Raw genomic sequence first — 22,956 nt, 5'->3', positions numbered from 1 at the left:
GTTCATTAGCCCATTAGGGTTCATACAATGTTAGCATTAAATAATTACTCCTTTATATATCTCCTGCTATCTTTAAAAAGAAAGTATACTAAATTGGCTGTGGGAGAATTCAGGACATCTGAATCTGAAGAAAATATGAACGTGTATCCCCTCCTTGGTTATGAGGCAGCCTGGGATGCGTGGTAACAAATTGCACACAGAGACAAGAAATAAGCAGTAGAGTAGTGGAGAAGAGGAAAGAAAAACTGGCCACCCTTAGCTCTGGTGGTGGTGATAAAGCTCAGGAAATACCGCAGCTGAAGAGAGCAGCTGTCAGCACAGTCAGCAGCTTGGTGTGAAGGAGAGGGATTCACAGTTCTCCATAAATCCAGGGACGGGCAGGGTCGGAGCAGGGCAGAGCCATCTTGTCTGCCCAAGTAGCCTGCACAGCCAGAGGAGAAGAGTTGGGAGACAGAGCTGGAGAGAGAGCTGAATTGGAGGGAAGGAGGGTCCTGAGGGTTAAAGGACACAATGCAGGCAAGAAAAGCTGGTGCTGCCAGGTCCTGTCCTGGAGCCAGTTTACAAGCCCAACTTGGTGTGTGCCGTTTTGCTGCCAGGCCCAGCCGCGTCTCTTTGTACCCCAGGTAGGGCTGGCCCTGCGCATGGAGCAGCAGAAGAGCTCGGAGGCTGTGGCTGACCGTCTTAAGGTTTGCAAGCAGCAAAAAAAGGTCAAGGCATCCTAAGTGATGCAGGGAAAAGAATCAGAATGAGAGAGTTTGACGCCTCGCTCTTCCTTTGTGCTATGCTAGGCCTCTGCTTCCTCATCTGTAAAATGGGGTAGTAATACCCCAGAGGTATTAAGGAGGATTAAGTGTGTGGTAAATTGTTATCAGGTTCGCCTCCCAGTGCCTTACAGGTGTTGGACAAATTTAAGGCACTTTCTCCTTTACAGCTTCTTCAATTTCACTTGTAGAACAGTGTAGGATTTAGAATTATAAATGCTTTCTGAAGTGTGAACCTACCACTCATCCAGCAGTAAGAGGATTGCTGAGGGGTGTGTGCATAAGGCTTTGTACATCTCAGGTCTTGAGGACCTCACTAATTCTTGGTAGAGTCAGCACTGATGTCCTGGCAGGCCCTGGACAGTCGAGAGCACGCACAGAAGGCAGCCTGGCTCAGAAGTGGGCTGGGCACTGCTCCCTGAGCTAGGGGAGAGGGCCAGAGGGAAGCGACATGCCCACAGGCCTACTAAGCACAGAGCAGTCAGGTCTAGACATGTGCCCAGAAACCAGGGCTTGCAGTGCAGACGGCTGGTCTGTGGGCCATCTGTGGCTCACGGATGCTTTTTCCCCTTAGCTAGCATACTGTTTTTTTTCTAGACCCCTGGAAAACCTGGCTCAAACCTTGAAAGCAAGCTTAGTATTTTTTTTTAAGAATATTTTTTTAAATGGCTTTAGCCAGGGCCTTCACTCTTGTTTGGCCTCATTCCCTGTCATTTCCAGTTGCCCTAAACCTGACCATTCTATTTCTGTCTGGCCCTTGAATTTTCAGTCCCTCTTTTGAGCCCAAGGCAGAGCAGGGCACAATCCAGGGAGCTGGCCCTGGACACAGAACCAAGGATTCAGTGTGTCCTATCCCTCTCTACTAGGGCTGCTGGATGAAATACAGGACTCTGTTAAATTTGCATGTCAGATAAACATAAATGCTTTTTTAGTATGTGTGTGTCCCATGCAAGGTTTTTATTTCCTAAATCTGGCACCCTTACTCCATCATCTTTGTAATTCACGCCCTGCCACCAATAAGTACTCAATAAGTAGTAATTGTCATTGTGACTTTGGGAAAAAGAACCTTGGAAATAGAATACCTTAACAGCCTTGGGGAAGGGGAGAGAGAACTAATATATTTCAGCTTTCGAAAGAGATAAATTGAGCAAGGTGCTGAATGAGTGTTTTAATTTGATACGGGGTAAAATTGGAAACTATCACGGCTGGGAGGGTTTTTCTCCATTCTGGGTGAGGACAGATAGAAGGTGGCTGGACTCTGGGCTTTCCCAGGACACTGTGTTAAGGGGAGGATCTTCCCAGTACTGTCTTAGGTGGCATCCTAATACCGTTTAGGGTAAGAGGATGCTAAACGCCTGTAATTGTGGTAGACTCCAGGCTTGCAGTGTCTGGGAGTGCAGAGTTATACCATGCTCTACGTTCTGTCACCTCTCAGTGACATTGACCTCTTTCCTACCCTGTTAATTTTTCTCTCCCTGAATTGCCCTGTCTGCTGTGAGTGTAGCACAGTGTCTGCTTTCCTTTGCACTGCTCTCCCTTATCTCTGTTTAACTCCTGCACCTGGTGGGGCGGTGAGGCGGAGATGTGCATGAAGGCCAGGAACACTCTTTGGATGTCTCCCTCCAGCCAGACATTATCAGATTTGATCTCCAGACCATGATGTGAGGAAGACAATGCTATTCTCTCTCTCTCTCTCTTTTTTTTTTTTGGATACAGACTTTCATTTTTAGAGCAGTTTTAGGTTCACAGCACCTCCTCCACTGTTAACATCCTGCACCTCAGTGGGACGTTGGTTTCCTTCAGTTATTGTTTTTAAAGATGAGAAACTGAGAGTCTGAGAGATCAGGCCCTTAGGCAGCAGGGCTCCGGCTCCCCCAGCTGAAGCCCACCTGCCTTGCCTTGCTCCCTGGGATGGCATCCTCAGCCCAGGGTCTCCTGCTGGCTCACTCTCAGTCTTCATTCCCACAGGGAAATGTAGGGAGCAGGACCACACCAGATAAGAGGAAGGGGCGGCAAGATTGTTGTCGCGTGTTCACATATCTAGAAATTTTTTTTTCCAGTGGATAAGCAAGGGTTCGGTGAAGCTGTGACTTGATTCCCTGAAAATACTTTTTAATCTTGTTTCCTTTCTTCCATTTCCCTGTTCCACCAAAGATGAAAGGAAAGAAGATTGATACAGTGATCCTGAAAATGTGTTGTGTTGAGATTTTTATCTGGAAGTTTCAGACGTTACTTTCTTTCATGGGATAATCAAGTAATGTCAGACAAAGTTTGGTGGAAACTACTGACAGGCATTTAAAATCAGCGTCGTTCCAAGCATCCATTGTAAGTGTAATTTTAAGAGTGAAGGCCACCAATTTCCACTTCAGCAATCAGGGAGGTAGACTGGCCCCTGCCCTAGTCCTCAGCTGAACCAGATACAGCTCCTTCATGTCCTCTAGGACAGCGGGAATGTGAGTGCCACTGGACTGGTAGTTTTATTTATGTACCTTTAATGGGTGTGGAAAGTGGGCTCAGAGAGATTAATTGTCTCACTTAGAGTCACACCGATGATGGCAGAGCTCAGATATGAGCCCAGTTTGTTAGATGCCTGCTCCTGTGACCGCTCTTATACATTCCTCCTCAGTAAACAAGAGGATTTTCTATAAGGACACACGGGGAAGTAAGTAAACAGTCTCAGCAGGCAAAGAGCCATGCCTCATGGAGGAGAGGAAGGTAATTCATCAACAGTCAGCATTCAGCAGCATAGTTTGCTGTTTTACAGAGTCTCTACAAACCTAACATAACTCCCCTGGGGCACCATGTAACTAACCGAGCACCCCATACCTGCTTCCCAGTTTCTTATTTTTCTCTCCTTGCCTTCCGTCTCCCTCATGGTTTCAACTGCTTCGTGACTCTTTCTTGTGGGTTTTTTTCTTTATGTATTTGTACTTCTCTGCTCCTACATCACTCTCTGGCCTCCGGATTCTCTGTGACTATCTCCCAGTTATACTCCCCTAGGTAGAGTAGATGATTGGGTTGGTCCATCCGTTGGAGAGAGCGTCACACTGTGGGTGCCTCACCTCGAAGGCTCATGGCCAGCCCTCAGTTGTCTCCCTGTGGGTCAGGCACCAGGCCCTGGTGGGGCCAGGGACCCAGATCACACTGTCAGACTATAGAGATTTTGTATAAGACCTCACAGGATGGCCCTGTAAGTGGGACTTGAACTTGTATGCTTTTTAAAAGAGGCAGTGAAAGCGCCAAATCCTCATCAAACCTGTCTGGAAAAAAAAGGAGTGAGATTTTCAAAAAGATTTTTAATGTGCCTTATGAGTAACTTAAAATCATGTGATTAAAGAATCAGTAAATAAAAACATTTGCTAAGGGTAGTTCTTAGCAACAAAAACGTAGGTTATGAAATCTACACATACCTGGGGAAATTCAAGCACAGTTTTCTTTATTCATTGCTTCCCATGCCCTTGATTAGGACATAAAATTGAAACAAACTGTTAGTTACAAAATTTTTTTAAAATTGAAGTATATTTGATTTACAGTGTTGTGTTTCAGATGTACAGCAAAGTGATTCAGTTATATCACTTTAACTGAATCTTTTCAGATTCTTTTCCATTATACTTTATTACAACATACTGAATATCGTTCCCTGTGCTGTCCAGTAGGTCCTTGTTATCTGTTTTATATATGGTAGTGTGTATCTGTTAAGCCCAAACTCCTAATTTGTCCCTGCCCGACCCTTCCCCTTTGGGAACCATAGGTTTGTTCTCAATGTCCATGACTCTGTTTCTGTTTTGTAAATAAGTTCATTTGTATCATTTCTTTAGATTCCACATATAATTGATATCATATGATACTTGTTTTTCTCTGACTTCACTTAGTAGGATAATTTCTGGGTCCATCCATGGTGCTGCAAGTGGCGTTACTTCTTTCTAATGACTGAGTAATATTCCATTGTATATATATATATAACACATCTTCTTTATCTGTTCATCTGTTGATAGACGTTTTTCCATGTCTTGGCTATTGTGAACAGTGCCACTGTAAACATTGGGGTTCATATATCTTTTCAAATTAAGAGTTTTCATCTTCCAGATATATGCCCAGGAGTGGGATTGCTAGATCATATGGTAGCTCTATTTTTAGTTTTTTAAGGAACCTCCATACTGTTCTCCATAGTGGCTGTATCAATTTACATTCCTACCAACAGTGCAAGAGGGTTCCCTTTTCTCCACACCCTCTCCAGCGTTTATTGTTTGTAGACTTTTTGATGATGGCCATTCTGACCAGTGTGAGGTGATACCTCATTGTAGTTTTGATTTGCATTTCTCTAATGATTAGTGTTGTTGAGCATCCTTTCATGGAGTTATGCACAACATTTAATTGCTTTTCTTATTGTTCTCATATTTATAAACATTTGTGAGTGTGTAAGAAGGGATAACGTTAAGCTTCCATCTTATCTATTAGATTATAAGCATGATAGACTCATGTACATTTCCCTGCTGGTCCTTTAGCATCTTATCACGCATAGTGTAGCGGACACTCAATAAGTGGCACTAATTATGCAGCCCTGATGCCAATTGATAACAAAGTGCTAATCAAAGAATCTTCAATAAGCATAGAGTCAAGGAGAAGTCATGCTATTTTTTGGATATTTCATGCCTAATTCCAGCTTCTCTGGGTCAAAACAAAGGATTACTATTACAAAATCGCATTTATTTCCCTTCACACTGTATGTTAGCTGTATGACCAATGCAAATATGAATATTCAGGAAAAAATAAAATTCAAACAAAAATCTTTGGTTTGTTTTCAGTTTATCTTTTTTTTATTAGGGTTTCAGTATGGAGTTTGAAATCCTAATCAACATGGAATTAGGCCTGTTTTAATCTTTCTACCTCAGATGTCAGGCTGCCTAACCCTGATTAAAGTGATGAAAGACTACGAAACAAAATGAAGGAGCCTATGAAGATGAAGGATTAATCCTATCTATGGACATCTTTGTGGTTGAATTTTAAAAGTGACCTTCTTGTCCTGTCAGCTCCTGAGCATACTGAGTCTGGAAAGAGTAAATGCTTTCATTCTCATGGTCCCTTAGCTGGCTAGTGGCTTAATACTGTAAAATTAGAGGCTAGTAGCATTTTGATGCTTTCATATATTTGTATGTCATAAATCTGAGTTACAAAGTTGATTGTATATATGACCTGTGAATTTAATCTCATTGTTGTTCTACACACACACAGACACAAACACACACATGAAGTCTTATTTGGCTTTAAAGTGGTAAATCATTTCCAGAGGTGACCAACCACTGGAATCCATGACCAATATGGCTGTTCCTCATTTCACAGATTCTTGGAGAAACCACTCTTAGAGCTCCATACAGGGCACTTTGACCACATTGTTTTCTTTTTCTTTTCTAACTTTGCACATAGAAATCCCATGGGATGAGGAGCCCATTTTGAGAAATGGGTCACAGCAACTTTTGAAATGTAGGCAGATAAGCAGTTGGTGTCAGATTTTCTCTTTGGGGGAAAACGAGATAAGGAAAGTTAATATATACTACAGTGGTAACTCAGAGAGGTTCTGTTCTAGTGGTACATTGTATAAATGATAATTTTGGACAACAGTCTTCTATAGGAAAGTTTTCTGCTGTCTTTGAGTTATTAATAGTACATGGCACTGGTTTCGATTCAGACTTGGAGCTGAAACAAATCATCATAACATTTTTTTTTTCTGTTCTTGCATCAGGTGTATTCCAAAAGCTTCTGAATTTATCCTTGGAATAGGAATGAAGAGTTTACCAAATACAGTACATTTAATGGGAAAACCAAGTCAAATTGAGATGTAATCTCAAGGTGTTTTTATACCTAGTGTTCATGTACCTAGTCTTTTCAGAGGCTCATTGGTTTCTGTTTCTGTGATGTGAATTTAATTGATCTCAATATAGGCTTAAAATTCAATAAGCGTGTGATTATTCGCCATGTGTGCCGGGAGCCATCACACAGGCCACATTACATGCTCATGTAATCCTTACATGCACCCTGTGAGGAATTATGATCCCAAGTTTTCAGATAAAGAAAGTCTCGCAAAACTGTGACTCATCCATGATTATGAGACTAATTGGTGATACGATAGGGATTATAAATCAGGTTATTTTACCTTCAAACCTTTTATACTGTCCAACAAAATTAATTTATAAGAGAAAATCTCAAAAACACTACGAGATCCACATTCTATTGATTGTTAGAAGATCAGCAATCTGATTCATCAAAGGAAGATTCTGTTGCCGACTCATTAAAGGAAGTTGATGCAGTGTATGGTTAATGCCGTTGGCTTTGGAGTCAGACCAACACAGGGATGAACCCTGGCTCCACAGCTGTGGAGAAATGTCATGACTTTGAGTAAAGTTGTTTGTGTTTTCACTTCTAAAAGTCTCAGTTTCTTCATCTACCAAACAATGATAATACAACGCATTTCATAACGTTGTAACAAGAATTGAATACTATACTGAATTTAAAGCATTTAGCAGAGTACCCAGCAGATAGTACAGATTTTTTGGTAGCTATTATTAGTAGCAGTACTGGTGAGATAGGAAGAAAATATACAAATTGATTAAAGAAAGGTGTGCATTATTGTTTTCAGGGACATATGAAGACTTTCTTATTAATAAAATTGTATTGATCTCACTGCAGATTTTTAGTGATAAACAGCCTTTACATAGTATTTATACTTTATGTGATGCTTTTTAAGATATTTTAAAATATGGAGCCAGATTAGAATATTTCCAGATTATGTCCATATTTTAATTACTGTTGCTAATGGATTGGGAATAGTGGCATGAATAAATTCTAGACAGGTGAGGAGTCCTCAACGCTTTTAATAAAAAGTATGCAAAAATAATTATCTACAGTATATTCTTGGAGTCATTGAAAAAAATTTGTACAACTATTACACGATAGTTATACAAATTTTTGTATAACTTTGATAGGTTCTTAGAGAACAATTTCTCCCCTTGAAAATTATTCACTTTCTGCTAGAGTTAATATCTAGCACAATAGGTCAGAAATTGGTCTATAAGTCAGGAGAAATTGATTGGTTTTCATTATATGTAGATAAATTAATTTTGTTAAAATTAAAAAAGGTATACAACTGATTTATGGCAGAGAGTTTGAGGCTTTAAAAACATTCCTGGTACAAGGAGTCTAGGTTGGGAATATGTAGAATTAGTCTTCAGTTACATATGTGCACACAGATATGTATGCAATTAAAGATTAATTATACTAAGCTGAAGTTTTCCAAAATCTATGTATACCCGTAGAGTTTCTTTTTTTCATTTCCTATAGATATTTAAAAATATTTCTCCATATAGACTTGGTCAAGATACATCAAAGTGTTTAAAGTCATAACTTTTGGATATTTGTCTATATACTAAGTACAGAGAACCTTATGCAAAAATGTGAATTTTAAGTATGCAGTCTCTGCAGATTTAATGCATCATGAGGATGAAATAGATAAATGTAAGAATGGTTCATCCTTTTATGATAAGCTAAGTTTCTGAGAACTGACTTTTGAAAATATGTATATGAAATAGGATTAAATGGATTAAAAAAATCTCCACTTGTAAACATAAAGGGATGATGTGTATTTGTGTGTTATGTGTGTGTTCCAGCTTATTCATACCCTTTGTCACCCTTTTAATTATCATCCTTTTAACAAAGCAGTGAGTTTTAATGTTTTAACCTTTAGGTCTTCAATATATGATCTATTTTGAAACAAAAACATCTCAAATTCAAAATATAATCCCGTTTTCATTTCTTTTCTCAGATGATGAAACATGCTTGGAATAATTATAAACGTTATGCCTGGGGAAAAAATGAACTGAAGCCTGTATCAAAAGGAGGCCATTCAAGCAGTTTGTTTGGTGAGTAGAGTGTGCTTTGGCTCCTTACTGACAGTAACTTCTCTCCAATCGACTGAACTTGTGGGTGATGGAAAAAGTGTGTGTGATCCTCCAGACTGTGTTGCTAGGAAACTTGCATACCTGATGGAGTTGTCTGCAGGGAATGTGCATAGTGTGTCCTTCAGACAGAGCACTGGCTGCACTTTAGAACCACCTGCATCCCTTGAAAAAATACTGATGCCTGGGGCACACTTCCAGAGATCCTTATTTAATGGATATGGGCACAGTATCATGATTTTCAGCTCCCATGTGGTACCAAGCAGAGGAGCATTTGTTGGCTGCATTAACTGCTTCCTGTCAGGTAAAAGCTGTGTCTTTATCAATAAGCTGGCCAAGGCAGCCAGCCGTGGTGACCTTCACTGTATCTCAGTGACTCTCAACATTGGCTCTAAATTTCTCCTGTTTTGTGCAGTGGAAGAGAAAGTGAGGATGGAGTCATCAGTTATTTAAACTTCCATTTATCCACTTTGGCATCATTTTATTGCTTTTGGTCCTCACAGCATCCCTCTGTGATGAGTACTCTAGGTATTAAAAACATTCCCATCGTGGAGGTGCAGAAGCTAGGTAACAGAAGTGTTAGGTAGATTCCTTGGGTCACAGAGCTACCCAGTGCCCTTCTCACTGAACTCAATTCCTCTTCAGTTCCCACAATTTTGTCTATAAGTAACAGGATGAAGAGGAGGGAACCTTGGTCTGATGCTTCTGAATTCACCATAGAAAAGGTGACTTTCTATACTTTAACTAAAGGTGTTAAATAGTATCAAATCATATAACAACAGTATCAGCTGACACTATGTGCCACGTGCCATTTGTGCATCTTCTCATTTAACCTCATTATTATATGTATTTTATAGATGAGAAATACGAAGCTGAGAGAACAGCTTGCCCAGTGTTAGCCACCTACTAACTGGCTGAGCTGGGACTTGAACCCACATGTGGCTAAGGTCAGAGTCTGCTCCTAATCACCCCATTATGCTTTTCCATTTATTTAGGACCTTCCATGTGTTTGGCTCTCTTTCCAGCACTGGTGTTAAGAAACACAATACAAGTCTCTGCAAAGTTCATGACCTAGTGCAGAAGACGTATGTGTAGATAGTGAATTATCAAAGCACCAGGTGGTTCAATAGATATTCATAGGAAGTTCTGAAGAACCATAGGCTCTCTGGTAGGGAGAAAGGCATTGCAGGAATGGTTAGGGAGAGCTGGAAGAGTGGGGAAAAGGCTGGCTGGTCGATCACAGTGACACACTTTAGAGATGAAAAGAGCCACACCTGGAGTCATGGCAGTACAAGTGATTTCAGATGTTACTAGAGTAGTGTTTTTGAGGACACGGTGACTAGTTAACATGGGTGATGGGAGGTAGGAATTGAAGAGAGAAACTCAGAAACTTCATGCAGACTCAAAGGTCCTAATTTTTTATTGTTTACTATAACTTTTAAAAAATTTTAATTCTATTTTTGCTTTTATCTCTATAAGTTGTTCACGGTATTAAGAAGTCAGTTTTGTGTAAATTTGCCATAGTCTTTTTTTTTTTTTTTTTGCGGTACGCGGGCCTCTCACCGCTGTGGCCTCTCCCGTTGCGGAACACTCCGCATGCGCAGGCTCCGCATGCGCAGCCTCAGCGGCCATGGCTCACGGGCCTAGCTGCTCCATGGCGTGCGGGATCCTCCCGGACCGGGGCACGAACCCGTGTCCCCTGCATCGGCAGGCGGACTGTCAACCACTGCGCCACCAGGGAAGCCCGCCATAGTCTTTATCGAAGAGATTACTTGGCTCTCTGTTAATACAGTGATAGTTTTTTAATTTATTATTAAGCCTTAAAAACATACTGAGTCTCTTAGTATGGAATGTGGAGGTGAATAAGACATGACTTCTCTATTCTAAGGAAGTTTACAGACTAAAAGGAGATGCATAAAAGTAGTTATAATGGAAAACAGAAAGTGGTGAGTGCAAGAGCAATGTAAAGTCTTCCTGCCGAGGGAGTTCAGAGGAAATACATGAGAGTCACGACTGGCTAGGAGGATGGGAGGAGAGGTTAGGATCAGTCAGGGCTGCAAAAAGAGGGGGTAGAATTCCATTTTTGAGTAATGGTTTCTTAGAGCTATCACTAAACAATTTTAGATCTATTTATAGTTTAAGAGTTTTGCACAGGTGCACTTTGATGTAATTACATTAAAATTAATAAGTGTGTTGCTCCTTGGTTTCAGGTCTTTTTTTTTTTCTTGCTAGAGAATGTAATCCCAAATGAAATTTCTAAGAGATTCATTTTCTGCAACTCAGAAGAGACTTTAAAGATTAGTGTACCAATCTATAGCCTGTGATAGTTTTTAGTTTGGTTTTGATGCAACTTTTCAATTTTCTTTCACTGAAAGATGTTTAGACTGTGTTCAGTATTCTGGTTTACCAGTAAATTCAGTATTATCCACTTCCTTTCCAAGGTGTGGTCAATGTGCATGTATGGATCTGTCAAAGGTGTTTTACTGAGTAAATATTTTTCTGATATTTTCAGGTAATATCCAAGGAGCAACAATAGTAGATGCCCTAGATACACTTTTTATTATGAAAATGAAAGACGAATTTGAAGAGGCAAAAGCATGGGTTGACGAAAATCTAAATTTTAATATGGTAAGTTAAAAAAAGCTGCCAATTCAGTTCTTAAATCTCAGTTAACATAAATAAATTCTCTTGGGGGGCAGATTATTGTACTGTACCCTAGCAGAAACAAATAATGCAGTTTTAAGTAGTATCATACTATATTCTTAACTTGCCCTCCCTTATTACACAAATCCATGCCTTTGTTTTTTGGCAAACTAAGAGTAAGGAAAAAGAAATTAATATTTATTAAGACCTACATGTGCCAAGTATTCTTGTTCAAGTCTCACAACAACCCTGTGAGATGGATATTATTTTCACACCTTTACAGATTAGAAATCGGAGCCTCAGAGGCTTATCTAGACCACACAGCTAGTTGTGTGTCGGGGCTGTGAGCCTAACACAGGTCTGTGTGACTCCAGTGCTCATGCTTTTGCACTGCACCATGGCGCATTATTGTGACTTTGTTAGATGAACGTTTGTTAAATGGAGCCCAGGGTGTCATGGTGAGCTGCAGTTCAATGAAAGACCACAAAAGAAATTGAAATAGAGAAGTTTATTACTTAACAGGTCCTGAGAAGGTACATGACTCACCCGCAGGGGCCACACAGGGAGATCAAGGCAGACTACAGACAGACAGAAAGACAGGACCTGGGGCACATGCCGTTATTAGAGTGGGCGAAGTGCTTTGGGGTTCCAAAGCTAAGGCCAAATTGGTCAATTCAAACCAATTGGTAAGCTCCACAGTGGTCTTTTCTAAGGGGTGCACAAGGAGAAGGCCCTGGGAGGTGGGGGAGACATGATCACAGAGGGAGTCATATCAGGAACTGACATTTGCTTGGGACTCTGGGGCTGTTAATCGAGGGCACACTCTTGCATGAGGGGCTAGTGTCCGTTTAAAGCCCCTGCAAGACACTTGGCAAAACAAAATGGCTGCCGAGTCAGTAATACCATGAAGTAGCTCATCTCAACACTCCACGTGCATCCAGGAGCAGCTGCATCCACTTTCCCATAAATAAGCCTTTAACCTTTGTTGACTGTAGACCCTTATCAGTTTAAACTTTTTTTTTTCTTTTGGCCACATCATGTGCATGAGAGATCTTAGTTCCCTGACCAGGGATTGAACCCATGCCCCCTGCAGTGGAAGCTCAGAGTCCTAACCACTGGATTGCCAGGGAATTCCCAGTATAACCTTTTGTCAATTTATATATGAAATATTTTTTTTAAATTTCATATATGTACTTTCATTTTTAACAAACCTCAATACCCACTGTACACCAAGGAAAAGGTTCATAATTAAGGGCAGTGGACTCTTCTAATACTACTTCTTGATAATTAAGGAGGGCTACATCTTGTTAGAGCTAATCTAATTCCACAGTCATTGCTTTACCTTGTAATGAGGTTGACAGAGAGCTTGTTTTAAGAACAGGAAAAGTTGACCCTGGTGTTTTTGAGTCATTCACTTATGTTTGCATTATTGGTGTTTTTTTAAGTTCAGTTATACATACACGCACATATACACGTGTGTGTGTGTGTGTGTGTGTATTCTTTTTCAGATTCTTTTCCATTATAGGTTATTACAAAATACTAAATATAGTTCCCTGTGCTATGCAGTAGGTCCTTGTTGTTTATCTATTTTATATATAGTAGTATGTATCTGTTAATCCCAAATTCCCAGTTTATCCCTCCCCCTTTCCCCTTTGGTAACCATAAGTTCGTTTTCTATGTCTGTGAGTCTATTTCTGTTTCATAAATAAGTTCATTTGTGTCATTTTTTTAGATTCCACATATAAATGGTATCGTGATATTTGTCTTTCTCTGCCTCACTTATTTCACTATTGGTATTATTTTTAATCTGAGATTACTTTGCAAAAATTCTTGTAAGCCTCTTGTCTATCTGGTAAGCATTTGATAATGTCTGTAAATCTCCGTAACCAATCACAAGTAACATGCTGTATGTTGAGAATGGACAAAGAAAGGGTGTTTCCCTGCTGACCCCTCTGCTTTGTGGAGCTCCTGTTCTCCCACAGACCAAGTGAGAATACCAGCATGGTTCAGAGTGTAAAGGTAGCATAAAGCAGAGTCTTTTTCCTACCTCTTTGGATTAAAAATGTATATAAATTAAAAGTTTTAATATTTTGTTTCTACTCCTCTAATTAATTGCCATATGTACCCCATTTTGGAGATCACTGACTTAAAGTACAAGCAGATGAGTCTATGTTTAATCTGCCTTATAATTGAATTTAGAATATAAAGGAGACAGTATTCCAATACAAAGGGACCTTGGAGATTGATGTGTTCAGTCTTTTTATTTTAAATATGAGAAAACAGGCCCAAGGAGTGAGGGATTTTGTAAGGTTCTACAGCTCTTTGGTTGAATATGACGTCTGGTAGCTCGGATATTACCAATAGAACTGAGTGTGAAAAATTAAGGCAATGAACAAAAAATTAGATTTCCTTCTGAGGGTTTATTTCTTAATAATACTTTTTTCCTGCCTTGTTATTTTTGAGTAAATTCAGCTACCTACCAGTAAATAATAATGAGCTTGTCTTCAGCTTATATATGGAGGAGAGAATGGAAAATGTGTTTCCTCCGCCGTCCCTCACCTCCAGAAAGGTAGGGGAATGAGAACTAGATTCTTCCAGAGTCTAATGATGGAAGACGGGAAAGTAGACTTTAGTGACGTGAGACCCGAATAGTGTCCAGGTCCCTTGTCTGGCATATATAGCATTACTGCCCCAAACCTCCCCCAAATACTGCAGCAGTTCTTTGCTTTCATGCCCAGTGGTAGCCTGAGAAACTCTGGAATCATTTATTTAAAAGGACTAAGCAAAAAGGCCTCTCAAGGTAATAGACAAGGTAACAGAAGGCAGTTGGCTGGCCTCAGACCATGAGCAGGTGACATGAATGTATTCCATGGACCGTGGGGACCTATTAGGAAGCAGAGGGAAACTAATAGAGGATATCAGAGTATTTATTTATTTATTTTTATAAATTTATTTTTTTATTCTTGGCTGCATTGGGTCTTTGTTGCTGCACGCGGGCTTTCTCTAGTTGGGGCGAGTGGGGCTACTCTTCGTTGCGGTGCGCGGGCTTCTCATTGCGGTGGCTTCTCTTGCTGCAGAGCACGGGCTCTAGGCGCACGGGCTTCAGTAGTTGTGGCACTTGGGCTCAGTAGTGGTGGCTCACGGGCTCTAGAGCACAGGCTCAGTAGTTGTGGCTCATGGGCTTAGTTGCTCTGCGGCATGTGGGATCTTCCCGGACCAGGGCTCAAACCTGTGTCCCCTGCATTGGCAGATGGATTCTTAACCACTGCACCATCAGAGAAGCCCAGAGTATTTAGAAGAGAAGAAGAGCAAATTCTTTGGCTTCCTTACTTGTAAGATAAAGGGATTAGGCTATAGGTTGAGTGATGGCTAAGATACTGAGCTTTGTTTCTTTAAAATTGTATTTTTGTATTTTTATAAGATTTTATTCAGTGAGTTAAAAGATTTTTATGTAAAAATATCGTTTAAAGACTGTTATTGATAGTCTTGGGTTATACCCTTCAAAATATACTTTAAAAATATACTTTTAAAAGCCATAGTCACAGGTCTCGAATTTCTGTTTATTTTACTATTCCTAATTTGAAAGGTCTTGAAACATATTTGTTGCAGTTCTTTCTTTGGGTATTGCCGTATTTTCCTTTGAAAATATAAAAGTTTATCAATAATATCTAAATGATAATACTTCCCATATTAAAATTAATAACAAACATAAATTCAAGACAGCTATCTTGATTTACTCTCCTAATCATTTTTTTTTTTTTTTTGAACGTGTTGGGTCTTCGTTGCTGCTCGCGGGCTTTCTCTAGTTGCGGCAAGCGGGCTTAGTAGTTGTGGCTCTTAGTTGCAGTGCGCATGCTTCTCATTGCAGTGGCTTCTCTTGTTTTGGAGCACAGGCTCTAGGTGCGTGGGCTTCAGCAGTTGTGGCACACGGGCTCAGTAGTTGTAACTCTCAGGCTCTAGAGCACAGGCTCAGTAGCTGTGGCACATGGGCTTAGTTGCTCCATGGCATGTGGGATCTTCCTGGACCAGGGATCGAACCCGTGTCCCCTTGACAGGCAGGCAGATTCTTAACCACTGTGCAACCGGGAAAGTCCCATCTCCTAAACATCTTAAAGTGCTTCAACTTACAATTTTCTAGTTGGTTTTATTGTGTCCCATTAGAGAATTTGTCTTATATTCACTCGTTCTACCCACAGATTCAAGGGATTATGTCAACAATTACACCGTTTTTTTTCCTGAAAAATAACAGAGGTATTGGTGGCAACAGTGACTTTATTTTTTACTTTAAAGGTCCAGATTGGTCTCTTATCCAACCGGAATGCCATCCTATTCTTCAGGAAAATAAGCTGTAGGGTTCTCTATCTGAAGGTTGTAAATGGACCTCAAAAAGCAACTTTGGATCTTCTTGAATGCCTGAATGAGTTCTTGACTTAGGTCCAGAGCTCCATGCCATGGAGCATGAAAGAAGTGACATTTGCCTTAGTATTGCTCCTGTAAAAGCTCTGTTTTAGAGCAGCATTACATCCTAATGGTGCAGATAACTGAGTTAATTATCCTGTCGGATGGAGTTATTTAATATTTTCTATCCGAATGCTAATCAGTGTCTGCCAAGGGTGATGATTTGGGTTTTGGCTATAAGGATACGGATCTGTTCCCTCTGACCATAATTAGTGATATATAGATTGCACTGCTACTTGAGGGTGCTTCTGGACCTTCGTGGTAAAACCAATCTACTGACAGAGAGAAGATGTTGATCTTGCCTATCTTTGTGGCCCAAAGAATTTGCACTTTGTTCATCTAAAGAGATTTATCATGTTACTTAAATATGAAGTTAAAAGCTGCTCAGACATATGTTATACTAAGCTATAAAGTTTAATGTTGCTATTTAATCTGTTAAAAGGAGTTGTAATCCTCAGAATGTTAATACAACACATACTTTAAAGTACCATTTATAAATGAATGTGTATGCTAAGCCTAAACATAGGCAAGGCTTATAGACAATAACCTCTCTTTAAGCAATGAGTTTGTAAAATCTCATGTTTCCACTGGTTCTCAGTAAGGTAAAGGATAGTTACCATATGTTAGTAGCGGAGCAATTGTTACTAAACTGTTATTGCATTGGTTTGTAGTGGGACAGTTGTTATTAATGCTTGCTTGTTCCTCGCTTATAGTTCATTGAGTAGAAAGCTGACAGGATGTTTGGAGGAATAGCTAGCAAAGAAGTATTCTCTGATCTTAGGGCTCAGAGAAATACTCTTTAAAAAAAACAGCTCTAATAATTGGGGCCAAACACTGAGAAGAGGATTAAGATATTTCTGAAAATGAAAGTTCTTTTCCAAGAAGTCTTTTTCAATTTAATGCAATCAATCAGACCTGCCCTGCTGTATGGAATCATAAGTTAAGAATTAAGGAGAGGGCTTCCCTGGTGGTGCAGTGGTTGACAGTCTGCCTGCTGATGCACGGGACACGGGTTCGTGCCCCGGTCCGGGATGACCCCACATGCCGCGGAGCGGCTGGGCCCGTAAGCCATGGCCGCTGGGCCTGTGCCTCCGGAGCCTGTGCTCCGCAACGGGAGAAGCCACAACAGTGAGAGGCCCGCGTACAGCAAAAAAAAAAAAAAAAAAAAAAAAAAGAATTAAGAAGAATTCCTTAAACTTGATGCAGGTTTGATTCTGAATAATTATCATAAGGCCTGAAGGTGCAAAGAAACAATATATCTATTCTTCAAGGAAAGTCTGCGCCTCTGTAGTTCTGCAGTCAAAAACTGTGGCTGAATCTGTTCTCCAACCTGAATTTGTTATTAAAATGGTCAAGCCCATTATTTCACTTACTAAAATCTACTAAAATCTATCATTTTATAGATAATTTTGGTAAATAAGTTGCTTATAAAAAATACAACCTAATTTCTCTGAGTTATTTAAAATACTATCTTGTAAGAGGTTGATCTTTTAGGCACTCAGGTTGAAACAGGGATTTTGAAGTGTTCACTTTCCCTCTTGTCTGGATATGGTTAGATTCTTCATGCCTGTGAGCGCCTGATCTGTTTATTTGAAGGACACCTTTCCCAGTAGAGAGGTGGAGGATAACGTGAAGGGTGGGGGGAGGGAGCCATTCAAAATGGTTTATTGAATTAAACTTTTTTCCATTTTAGCAAGTTTTATCACTTTATCTCATAATTTTACATATACGTATAGTAAGCCAGAGGACAGCAATACTAAAGAAAGGGATAAACTTAAGGTGGAAATTATCAGTCTAAGACATCTAAAGCAATATGAGAGATAAGTAGTGAAGCCTAGTTTTTCCATGATTTCACCTCTTGATTTTAGATGTAAACTTAATTATACCATATATTTTATTAAATTTATGTATGATTCTGGTTAAGTGTGTTCTTTGATTCAAAGGCTGTTGATAGAGGAAACTCAAAGTGAAAGAGCGGTTTCTCCAGTCCACATGGTTTTGTGGGTAGGCCTTAAGCCAAAAATATTCACCTTCCACTTGCTCATCAATTGTGAAATTAACTAGCAGGTACGTGCAGTTTAAACAAAGACTGGATCTGCTTCTCAAACTGGTGCTCACATACAGCTATGTACTAGAAGCCATGGACTACGTGGGGCATATTCCTGGAATGTGACCTTACTTAAAGATTTAAGGGATTTAATCTCATTTAAAACAAACACAGATTGAAGGAGACTACAAAATCTACATTGTTAAGATAAATCCAAAAGATTTTAGTGTTGCAGTCTGTTTGGGGCTTCCCTCCTTTACGTACTGTTCTCTGCCTGCCCTAACCCCGCTCCTGTCATTAGGGTAAGTCACTGGAAAAGTTTTAGAACATCTTAAAAAATGCTGCATGAATATTAATAGGATGCATATCTTCATTTAGATTTAATAAGTTTATTTTAATGGAAATCAGAGTCAGAAGTTTATAAGATTGGCCTCAAACCCTCAGATTGTAGAAGTTCACTTTTGAAAACCCAGATATCGTATAAATTGTATCAAGCCCAAAAAGAAGCTTGGTCAGGATACTGTATTTCAAAAGAGGATTTGAAACATGACTCCCATGAGAGTCAGAGAAGGTATATCAGTTTGCATTCTAGTATTTAGAAGATGATGATTCTGGAGTTTCTGATTTTCCAAGAACCCCTGAGGAAGCTAGGCCTTATTGGTTTACTTAAGCTGAGCTTTTGTGCAGCGGTAATGGCACTTATTTCATTGAGTACTTTACCTGTGGCAGGCATTGTGCATGGTGCTTTACATTCATGGACTTGTAGCGCCTTGTACGAAATGCGCTGTCCCTTTTTACAAATGAGAAAACCAAGGCTCAGAGAGAATATGTGACTTGCCTGAGATCTTGCACTCAGTGGGCTCCTGAACCAACCTTCAGTCCCAGGTCTTTCTGACTCTAAGGTAGTGTTTTGATAGTCTGCTGCCCGCAGTCGAGCCAGCCAATTTATGTTTTTATCTTCTTAGTGTTTTTCATCAAAGGATCTGTAAAGAGTGACCTGAAGTGTATAAATTTCAGTCTGCTGACCTAAAACATAATATAACCCAAAATGTTAAGAGCTCTCAAATTAAGGTTTCTAAATAATTTAGATTTAACTTTGGAAAAAAAAAAAGTAGAAAATATTATATGCTGGGAATTCAAATGTAATTTTGGTTTTCAAAAGAAGGTAGATATGATGACTGTTGAATACAACTAATGGTGATGTGACTTCCTGAGCGAGATCTTGAAAGACAAGAACACAAGTAACTGGGAACCTGTATGGATTCACTAACAAGCCAGATTTGCTTCTTGGATAGGCTCACCAAACCGTTAGATCCGAGAAATTCAAAAGACAGAGCACTGACCTTGAGCGTGGCACTTTGCAAAACCGTCTCTCAGTATCTTACAGACAGCGGAAGATAAATAGAATTTAGGTTCTAGAATACATTGCTGGATCAATAACTGGTTGTACCCAGTAGGTGACTGATGTCTTGCTGAAGATGTATTTATGATGGTGTTTGACATGGCTCAGTCTTCTACCATGCAGTAATTTTCATCAGATGTTTATATAAAAGTCCTGATTATCCAAAATTTTCATAGGAGGAAAAGAGAATGAATGTGTATCAAATGAAGCCAAAGCTAGTATAAGAATATAAAATCATCTTAACAGACTTAGTAGGCAGAAACGTGGAGGACTATTCTTAGGTTTAAAAACTGAAAAACACAAGTACAAATTGAGAATGATAGGATTTGAGGGGTTTATTTATTAGATTTTATTATTAGACATTGTTACCTTTAGACATAAGAAGTATAGCTGTGTGAGCCAAAACAAATTAACGATTCGCTTTCTCTTTCCTTATCAGTAATTTTGTGGAATATTAAAGCTTTTACCAATATTTATGTAATACTCATTCAGAGTAATACACATCACAGATAAATTTTTCCCATGTAAAGTACTTTAATCAAATTGTATTAGGTGCATATTACAAATTATGAAATACAATTGAACGAACTCACCAGAGTCTTATATTATGATGCTTTTGCCTAAGTCTGGCCTAGTATGTGTCTCTCCCAAGTAATATTCATGACTTCCTTTTGCAAGAAATTTTTTGAAAAATTTTTTTAACTTAAGCAATTACTTAGCTTTAATTTGTTAGATCCTTATACCTTTTTAGAGAAAGCATGTGGAAATTAAAGAAAATATACCTCTTTTTTTTCTTCTGGAATTGTTTTCACCCACCAAAATGTAGACTCCATGAATTTGAGGACCTTATGAGTCTTCATTGCCATGTCCCTAGAACCTAGGACAGTGCCTGACACATAGTAGTTGCTTAATAACTGTTAGTTAAAGGAAATAATATCTCAGATGATTGTGACTAAGCTGATCTGCTGGATATGTGACTCCATATATTAGTTTGCTGTTAGCCCCTGTGATTTCAGCGAATTGTTTGACACCAGGCAAAAGTGAACAGTTACTGGGTAGGCCTAACAAACATGAAAAGAAGCTAACAAAAGCTTGAAGCTAAAACCATACACAAGCCCCTTTGTCCCTATCCTCTGAAGCAAAAGCCTTTTTCTTTAGTCTTCTAGGCCTCCCCTGAGTCTCAAAAGGCTGGCTGAAGAGTTAATGATCAGGAAATATGAAGATGTAGAAACAAAGAATAGCTGTTGGGCCAGGAAACTGGTAGCAAGTTAGACTATAAATCCGCCACATCGCAGAATCACCGAGTTCCCAGTCCCCTGAAAGATATACATAAAGGCCTGGCACACATTCCTATGTTCTTTTTACAGGAAGCAGGCCCACACCAGATGAAAACTGCTGACCACAAGCACATAGACCCTAGACCATTTGAAACCAGAAGGTTGATGACGCTTGAAATTTCACCTTGATGCCAACCAGTCCGAGAGTGGTGCACGAACTGATCACACACCCTGCACCCCTCCCTCACACTGCCTTTAAAACCCCTCCCCTGAAAGCCATCGAGAGTTCCGGTCTTTTGAGCACGTGCTGCTCATTCTTGTTGCTTAGTGCCCCACAGTAAACGTTGTACTCTCCTTTACCACACACAACATGGTGTCAGTAGATTGGCTTTAGTGTGTGTGGGCAAGTGGACCCAAGTTTGGTTCGGTAACAAAGTGTACCTACCATCTATTGTAGGTTAGCTGTGCTAAATTATCTAGTAATAGAATGTAGGACAGATCCATGTAGTAGTCAAATATTGTAAAATAATAAAAGTATTGGCAATAATTACTAACTATATGCCACAATTATATGACCATTAATAAAGATACTTGATGTGTTATCATGTGAGGTGATATAGGAGTCAGGATAACAGCTCTAAACCAGGAATCAGAGTAGTCAAGTTTAAATCCTGATTCAACCACTTATTTATTTATTTATTGTTTTTGCCGTACGCGGGCCTCTCACTGCTGCAGCCTCTCCCGTTGCGGAGCACAGGCTCCGGACGCGCAGGCTCAGCGGCCATGGCTCACGGGCCCAGCCACTCCGCGGCATGTGGGATCTTCCCGGACAGGGGCACGAACCCGTGTCCCCTGCATTGGATGGTGGACTCTCAACCACTGCGCCACCAGGGAAGCCCTCAACGACTTATTAGTTGTCTGACCTTAAGAAAGTCATAGTAACCACTATAAATCTCAGTTTCTCCATTTGTAAAATGGATGTAAGAACAGTAATTATTTCACACGGTTGATATAGGACTAAATGACATAGTCCATGTAGAGATTAGCACAGGATATAGAGCTTTGTAAATAATAATAAAAGCAAGCTATTATTGATGTATATAAGAGCTGTTTTAACAAGGCACAACATATATTATTATAATCTCCTTTATGCAAAGATAAAATTTCTTCTCAGAGAAATGTGATCATCCCAGACCACAGACAGAACATTTGGGAACCAGCACTAGAACCCAAGTCACTCCAGCTTCAAATCCTATTTACATTCTAGCTGTGCTACTTTAAAATGGTGTGGGAAGAATTCTAGAATAATGTTGAACTACCAGCAAAAGTATGAAGAGTCTGAATGGTCTTTCGGGAAGAAAAACAGGCAAATGAATGAAATAAAAGAACACAGAATAGAAAAATAGAATGTCCTGGGCCTGTCGCATCTGCACAAAGAATATTGAGTATTGTATCTAGTGTTGAATAGAGGGAGGAAATAACTTCATTTTATAAATATTTTTATAATTGTTATTTTAAGAGTCAAAATTTTTTGATCTATTTACATGTGTTTTGACACTGTTAGAAGGGAGGGCTTTTCCCTCTTGTGTATAAATTTCTCTGGGCAAGCATATAGGGTTAAACAAAATTTAAATATTTCGTGCACTTTATCACGGTGATATTTTTCTCAATTGTGTACTACCACTTATATATGAACCTCCTTTATTTTGTTTCCACAGAATGCTGAAGTTTCTGTTTTTGAAGTAAATATACGCTTTGTCGGTGGACTAATCTCAGCTTACTACCTGTCTGGAGAAGAGGTAAGATGAAAAGTGGCATATAAATGGGAATTATGAAGTGTCTTAAAATGATATTCTCCAAGCAAAGTATGCTTTTTATGGTATCCATTAAATTTTCACGTTTTGATGGGCCTCTAGCATATACTGAATTTCTTATAATAAGTACTAATTAAATGAGCACACTGGGAAAGTCTGACAGAGCATGTTGTCAGGAAATGTTAGGCAGTGCCTTTAAAAAAGGCTGGCTCCATTATGTTATGTATGGTGTGATGAAAACTACAAATTATATATGCCTATGGACAAAGTAAAGAGTTTAGTATAGTGGCAGGTTTGTGGATTTCTTTCTTTAAAAATTATTTTAATGTTAGTATAATATTAACTTAATAAAAACTTTTTGGAAATAAAGCTTGGCAAGTGAGATATAAAAATTAGAGTATTTAAGAAATTGAGGGGGTGAGTGAGATACTCAGCTTCCCAGTTAGAAGTCCTGTAGGCCAGTAACCCCACATAAAGTGCTTTGCAGCTCCTCCTAGGTTGGAGCTTAATTATTGCTGCTCAGAACAAAGAAGGAATTTTTAATTTAGCTGCCTTTTATCAATAGATTAAGAAAGGATTTTTGTATCATGCTCATGAAGAGCACA

General features: G+C 39.5%; 1 protein-coding gene across 2 annotated transcripts in view; it reads left to right on the top strand.

Annotated features, from left to right (window-relative positions):
- The window catches only part of MAN1A1 (mannosidase alpha class 1A member 1), a 179,913-nt gene that overhangs the window by 39,113 nt on the left and 117,844 nt on the right, over positions 1–22,956 (top strand). For both annotated transcript variants that reach the window (XM_033867667.2, XM_019951906.3), the window contains 3 exons: positions 8,578–8,674; positions 11,223–11,338; positions 22,256–22,336. In XM_033867667.2, coding sequence (XP_033723558.1) covers positions 8,578–8,674; positions 11,223–11,338; positions 22,256–22,336 — 294 coding nt within the window. The remainder of the gene's footprint in view (positions 1–8,577; positions 8,675–11,222; positions 11,339–22,255; positions 22,337–22,956) is intronic.

This window comes from Tursiops truncatus, chromosome 12, assembly GCF_011762595.2.
Source record: "Tursiops truncatus isolate mTurTru1 chromosome 12, mTurTru1.mat.Y, whole genome shotgun sequence".
Lineage (NCBI taxonomy): Eukaryota > Metazoa > Chordata > Mammalia > Artiodactyla > Delphinidae > Tursiops > Tursiops truncatus.
This window is presented reverse-complemented; position numbering and strand designations above follow the sequence as displayed.